The 7,714-nt window shown below is 31.7% G+C and overlaps 2 protein-coding genes across 2 annotated transcripts; one reads left to right on the top strand and one right to left on the bottom strand.

The window, feature by feature from the left end:
• Nucleotides 1–53: 53 nt before the first annotated feature.
• On the top strand, nucleotides 54–2,021 carry EIN_015810 (serine-threonine protein kinase, putative; the record flags this gene model as incomplete). Its single annotated transcript, XM_004257115.1, has 2 exons — nucleotides 54–128; nucleotides 171–2,021. 2 exons carry the CDS (start codon nucleotides 54–56, stop codon nucleotides 2,019–2,021), a joined length of 1,926 nt encoding a protein of 641 aa, XP_004257163.1.
• Nucleotides 2,022–2,068: 47 nt separating this feature from the next.
• EIN_015820 (hypothetical protein) lies at nucleotides 2,069–4,255 on the bottom strand (the record flags this gene model as incomplete). The annotated part of the gene is made up of 1 exon (XM_004257116.1): nucleotides 2,069–4,255. One exon carries the CDS (start codon nucleotides 4,253–4,255, stop codon nucleotides 2,069–2,071), a length of 2,187 nt encoding a protein of 728 aa, XP_004257164.1.
• Nucleotides 4,256–7,714: the final 3,459 nt, after the last annotated feature.

Below are 7,714 nucleotides of genomic sequence, written 5' to 3' on the forward strand. Positions count from 1 at the left end.
TCGATTAGTTACAAAATAAGAAAAAACAACAACGTAACTTGATTATTTATTTGATGTTTTTAGCTTTGCTGGTCACTTTTACATCAGCAGGCTTTGTCATTTTGACGAACGACACTTTTGTCGACTTCGTTTGTTCTTTATATTTTAAAAGAAACAAACTGACAACGTAGGTAGCTCAGTACAAATGCGATGAGTGTGTAATGCCTTTCAACGAAACAATTCAATTCGATTCAAAACCCACTCTCTGTACCAACGAGACTTCAGAAATTAATATTAAACTACTAGAAAGTATACCTCGGGATATTACTATGGCAATCTATGAACTCACATTAAACTACTCTCACACCCTCGACGATTATGGGTTGCCAACTTATCTCCAAGTTAATATGGGCTCTTCCGAACCAGTTCGCTTTTTCTTGAATCCGGACTATGCAAATGATATCTGCGCTGACTGTGTATACACTGAAAAGTTCATTTGTTCACCCACATATGGCCAAGTCGGGACTATTATAACACTCAAACCACTAGGTAATATCATATGCTTCTCTGGTATTAAAATCACACAGTTTTTGTCAATCGAAACACCAGATATCATTTCCGTGTCGCCGCCACTCGGGCCGATCAACGGAAACACTGTTATTGCTATCACTGGATCCAACTTCTTTGACGACCAATTTGAATGCTACTTTAACGCTACACAAGGCGAGTTTATTCGAATTTCAGAACAAAAGGCACAATGCATCTCTCCACCTTATGAGCATGCGGACAGCGTTGTTGTGAAATTGTACAGTAAGAGGTACCCCACGCGAGACCTCGCACATTTTTCATATCAATATTACAACACGATATTTTCAAGTGCGAGAATGTACCAAGACGAGTCAGGGAAGAACCAACAGATTGAGGTATGTGGGAGTGGTGTTGTTTCATCGGAGAATATCGAATGTGTGATATCGTCAAATGGTATGAATACAACAGTGGGTGGAATATACTTGAATGAGGACTGTGTCTTGTGTTTGTACGATCCGACGAAGAGCGGAGACAAAGTCACCATCACTGTCTACTTGAATGGGCAAGACTCCTCGGGGTCGATTTCTCTTGAGTGGAAAACCGATTTTCAATATGGCAAAGTGACACTGTTAGTGTTTGTCGGTGTTGTGGCTCTCTTTTTGATAATTGGGGTGGTCGTGTTGGGTGTTCAAATATTCCGGCGAGGAAAGGGGAAGAGTTTTCGTGGTGGTATCACGGCGTCTGATGTATTCTTGAAAGAGCGAATAAGTACATTAGAACATCAAACAGTGTGGCACGGTAATTGGAAAGGGGTTGAACTAGCTGTCAAGAAAGTTTTAATAAGTGAGGGGGATGTGTGTATGAAGGAGGAAGTAGTCAAGCGGATGATGTCTTCTCGGCATCCGTGTACTGTCCAGTACTTAGGGTTTTGGTATGAAGACAATCGGTTATGTGTCGCGATGGAGTATTTCAGTAAAAAGTCGTTGTTTGATGTATTGCACTCTTCATTAAAAGGCGTCACTATAGCAACTAAATTGAGGATGTTAGGAGATGCTTCCAAAGGGTTAGAGTTTCTTCACAGTTGTTCTCCCGTTTTAGTCCATGGGAACTTAACGTCTCGAAATCTCATGGTGAGTCAAAATTATTCGATTAAAATAGGAGACTTTGGGATGCGGAAATGTGGAGAAGAAGTGAAGTGTAAAGATGTCCCATGGAGTGCGCCAGAAGTGTTACAATTTGGTGACATCAGTACCAAAAGTGATATCTATAGTTTTGCAATTATCATGTGGGAAGTCGTGATGACCAAAATTCCGTTTGGTGAGACGGACAATGTCGAAGACATACGAAAAATGATCATATCAGGTGTTCGCCCCAAGTTAGGAAAAGAAATTCCTCAATGTTGTCAAGATTTATTACTTTCGTGTTGGGTCAGTCAACAGGACCGAGTGATTCAAATTGATGAAATCGCGCTACGTGTTGAGAGTTGGAAGCACACTCAAATATGGTTTTTGTAAGTATTTTTTTTAGTTGTTATTTAAGAACAGAAAACACAAGCGATATGTTATATGATAAATACTTTGATTCTTTCCAGTGTATGGAACACACTTTTATACTCAAACGGCTCTGATATTGATGTTGGTAAGTCACTCATTATTAGCTTCCTTTTGTTGCTTGAATCCCCAACAATAAATTCGATATGAGATCCACTCGTCAACACTTGATGTGTGAAATACAATTTCGTCCATCGAATTCCATTGACATACACTTTCTGCACATGTATAGTTACATTATTATAATTCAATGGTTTGTCGGATGTCTCTGCACGAGAAATTCTGGTCACTTTAATTGACCCACTTCGATCCCCCCAATTGAGTTGTGCTGTATTCACTAAAGGAGTACCGATGATATACTCCCCCGATGATGGCATTGTGCTATAAAACCCAAGTGCATTGAAGAGATACCACGCCGACATTTGTCCGTTATCTTCATCCCCACAATACCCTTCTGCTGTTGGATTATACAACACATTCATCACCTTTTGTATTGCGCGTTCTCCTATTTCTACAATAGTTGTATTTTCACTAACTCTAAAGAGTGACAAAATATGATGGGATGGTTCATTCCCATGGGCGTATTGTCCCATATCAAACAACTTCATTTCAGCCATCGCGTTATTCAAATTGTTCGTTCCACCTGTGTTAAAGTAGTTTGGAAGTTTCAGCATCTCATGCAAAGCAGCATCAAACCGTTTCTTCCCAAATAAGTTGATCATCCCAGTGATGTCTTGTTGCCCACTGAAGCGGTATGAGAACGAACTCCCCTCTATATACCCATCTTCCCACCTAAATGGGTCCAATCCATCAAATTGTCCATTCACCATTTTCTTCTTAAAAAAGTGTGACTCGGGTTCATATACAAATTGGTAGTTCATTGCTTGCCTCTTCAGTCGTTTCATTTCCTTTTCATTTCCAGCCAATTTTGCAATTTGGTATCCGCAGTAGTCGTTCATAGCATAATCCAATGTTTTAGACACACTGTACTTAATGTTAGGTACAACATATCCAAATGTATCAAAAAAGTGCACCCCATCACGACCGGCTGATTCGGTGTATTGGCGCTTGTCTCCTCGAATTGCTTTTAATGCGTTTTGGACGTCCAACACAGTTGTATTAGTTATTAACGCTTGTGCAATGGCGCAGTCTGCATGATTTCCTATCATACATTCTCTTGTATGGGGAGACGCCCACTGTGGGATAAATCCACTTTGTACAAAAGCATCGACTAACCCAAGTGCAAGGTTGTTTGCTGTCTCTGGAGACACTAAAGTCACTAAAGGCACTTGAGCCCGACTTACATCCCAAAACCCTATATCTGTTGCAAAGCCCCCAGTCTTAATGACTCCAGAGAATGGTGACAAGTACTTCCCCTTCTCTGTTATGTCATGTGGATATAACGCAAATCGATAGAAATTGGAATAAAACGTTTTCTTTTGAATCTCAGTGTCCATCTCGACTACAACTTTTGATAAAGTCTTTTCCCACATCTCTTCGGCTGCCGTCTTTAATTTGGAAAAATCAGGATACTCCCGTGCATACCCCAAAGCGTCTATGATAGCTAAATAACTGAATCCAAAAGTGAAGGTAGTGTTGGAAGTAAAAGAAAATGTGAGTTTATTGCCATCTCTGTAAATTGGTTTGACTCCACTTGATTGAATTACCATTTTCAAGTCAAAATTATAAGGTGCATTTTCATTTGCATATTTCACAAAGGTTTGATCGGAGTTACCAGGTCGTTCTACACTTTTTATTCCACTAATTGAGATATCAAAAGCGATGGGTACAGTAGTGTTCACTCTGAGCTTGTATACATTCTTTCTTCCTGTTAATTCACATGTAACAGTATCAACACCTTGCAAATGAAAAGAAGTGTACGCCGGTGTTGCAGAATCAACACGAATTGCTTTGTTAAAAGAGAGGAAGAAGTTGTTGTAGTCTCGGATCCATGGAGAAGGGCAATGTGTAAATCTAAGTTCATTGATAGTACTGCCGTGTCTGTAAATCCATCCATCATATCGACTTTCAGTTTGAAAAGTAAAACAATGCGGACCAAAAGGACTACCTATACATGGATATAAATTACCTCTGCTCATTGTACGCGTGTTCTGAGTACCAACGTAGACATTGACATAATCCAGAAGTGAGCCATTGGAATCCTCGATGGAAAGTAAGATGATGAGGAAAAATAACATCTGGTTTTTGAAATGTTAAAAACAGTACTTTAAATATTGAAAAAAAATTAAATAAATTTAAATCAGAGTGTTTATAGAAAAGACAAACTATTTATAATAAATATTATAATATTACTGATAAAATGTCTATTAAAACAGGATTGTAGTATAAACCATTAAATTGAAATTGTCTGAAAGTTTTTAAACACTTTGTTTATTTCCTTATTGAATAATATCAAATGATTTCATGTGTTATTATATTAATTTAATAATACAAACACTAATTTAAATTAATTTGGGTGTTGTTTTATTAATTAAAAGTAAAATGTAATTTGTTTTTTCCAAAAAACAAAGTTAATTTAAATTTTATTGAATTAATATAAAAAAAATACTCAATTTTTAAATTGGTTTTTAAAATAAAAATTTACAACTGAAAAAAGGTTTTTATTTATTCTATAAATATAAATCCTTCGACTTTTTTTATTTTCTTTTTGTCAACAATTAAGACTTTTTAAAACAAAGTTAATAATTTTGTGCAAAAAGTCGAAAAATACAAAACTATGTCTTCATTTATTAAAATATAATAAAATTTTAAACAAATTTTACCAACTATTTTTTGTTTTCCATTTTTTTAATTTAAAATATTAATCATAAACTAACAAATAAATGTGTAATTAAAACACATTTAAAACTATATATATATTAAGCATAAATTGATAAAATTTGATACAGTCTGTCTTTAAACGTTATCTGGTACCTTTTGGACCATAAATTTAATATTTCGGAAAGCCGTTCCAAAAATTTATCCCTAATTGTTATATGTTTTTTCACTCTTTACCTAATGCCCGATGTTTAGACAAAATTAAAGATATTTTTTGTCCACTAGATAACATTTAAAGATGACTCTAATGAAGAAAAAGAGATTAAAAACTATTTTCTTCATCCACAAAGAAATAATTAGCATGGTTGATACAAGATTGAAAAAAATTAACATACACAATATATTTCACAGTTTTTACTTCGAAATTAGCACATCTTTTTAATTAACATTTTGTTTAAATGATTGTTTTTAAATTGGAATTTTAAAACGAATGTAACAGATTATTAAATTAATAAATTAAAAAAACTATAAAAAAATACATCGTAATAAACACAACAATAAATACAGCCTTTCGAGCCAGCCTTATAAGAAGCTTGAATTCTGTGATTGTTTTATCAAATATAGTTAATTTAATCATAATAATTTTATATCTAATAGTAAATTTTTAAAAACAATAATTCAAAAATGGTGCTGGTTGTTATTTTGAAAATCAAAAATTGGTACATATTAAAATAAATTAATAATTAAAATATAAATAATTAATTTTTTTATTATTTAATTAAAATAATGAAAATACAATATGACAAATTGATCTTTTAAGAAGCTCTAAAGACAGCTAATTTATACACAAATTGACAATGGACAGGGTGTGCCAAACCAGGATGGAATTGGCCGATATAAATAGAGCAGTTTTTTGGCAAAGAAAAATAAAAAATAAGCATGATAATATAAAAATTTGTGTTTTTCAGCATTTTCGAATAACAATTACTAATAATTATTTTGTTTTTTCTTTTTTTCATTAAATTCTTAAATTTTTTATTTAATTTTTAATTCTTAAAAATAATATAAAATTATAGTTATTAAAATATATGTTTTAATTTATAATAACTAAATGCCAATAATCGGATTATTTAATTAATATAATGTGAATATTGTTATCTTAAAGTTGCAAATCACGCTTTTTACGTCTTTATTCGTCTCCTTATTTATTTTATGTTCTCGAACTTTATTCCATCTATTATCAATTGTATAGTTTTTATTAACGATATAAATCATTTAACACGAGTCAATTGTTTTTTATTATATTCCAAAAAGTGCGAAGGTTAATTATTTTATATAAAAAAATACTTTTTATTACCTGTTTAGCTGTGGATCCGATTCCAAACATGTCAAATTTTTTGAGTTATAATATATTTTTTATTAATTATGTTTTGTATTAGTTTATATTTTTCAATGTCTGTTATTAGTATAAAGAATTCAACTGTATAACACCCAACTGTCTGGTTAAATAAATAACTTAGGGGCCACATAAATTAAAGTGGTCATCTTGTCATTGTTATTTTATTATACCTCGGAATCGATTGACCAAATTTTAACATTGTAACACTCAATTGTCTTGTTAGATAAAATAAATTATAGTGGTCATCCACATGAATTATTTATTCATCACCATTCTATGTCACATACTTGACTATCCAACAAGTATTCATTAATAAAATTTATTTCCGTTATAATTTACTCTAAAACAATTAATTTTTATATTATTTTCAATTTCTCATTGTTTCCCACCGAGCAAAAAATTGTAAATCAGAAAGAAAAAAAAAAGAAATTATTATTTTTGTCTTTTTGGTTTGCCACGTCACAAAAATGCCACGCAGTGCACAAATTGTTACGGTTTGGATTACCCTGCAATGGACAATAAAACAATTCTGGTTTCGTGTCATTTAGAAAAATTGTTGCTCAAACTTTCATTATATTTTGTGATATGCTTGAGTTTATGAGTTGCAAATAACAACTTTTGTGTTGATATATGTTGCAATTGGATAATCTTTGTTGTGTGAATTCTCAACAAAATGATTTATTTTTTGTTATTAACCTTAGGATTGTGGATTAACAACAAAACATAAATAAAACATCAAAAACAACAAAATGGCATTATTCTAATTTTTATTACATTTTTTAAATACGAAAAAAATAAAACAAAAATCATAATAAAATAATAATATCTATCCATCAATTGAATAATACACAAGTTTTAATTGCATATCAGAACAATACAAATAAGTTTTTTGATGTTTTAAAGTCTACATTTTTGAGAAATTGTTCAAACAGTAAATTCCCACTTGAATTGATTATTTACGTTTTTTTAATATTTTTTAATATTTTTTGTATGGTTTAATAATAAATGTTATTTTAATTACTCTATTAACATTATATAAAATAATAATTTGAACACCCATTGTGATAATATAATATTAATAAATCAATTGAACAAACAACTTATTTGGATGTAATTTAATTTTTATAATTTGACAAATAGCCTCATGCCAAAATTAAAGAAAAATAAATTTGTAAATATTTTTTTGTTGTTCAATTATTTTGTAACAATAAAATGTTATAATAATTATAAAACAAATAATGTTTGGTCGTTGTTTGGTCCAGACTTTTCTTGGTGCATAACAAGAACATTGTGCTCTGTGAAGAAAGCTGAAGGATTATTGACAACGTTAACGTGGTGATAAAGACTTGCTTTGTTGATTTGATTACAAAGTTTTTTTGTTTTGGTGTTTTTTGAAAACATAAACAAAGGAATTTGTTTTTTTGACACCAAATTTCTTTGATTTAAAAATAAATAGGCACCTATTGATTACACAGCTAAA

Source organism: Entamoeba invadens (assembly GCF_000330505.1).
Source record: "Entamoeba invadens IP1 unplaced genomic scaffold scaff_1105074724629, whole genome shotgun sequence".
In the NCBI taxonomy this organism is placed as follows: Eukaryota; Evosea; order Mastigamoebida; family Endamoebidae; genus Entamoeba; species Entamoeba invadens.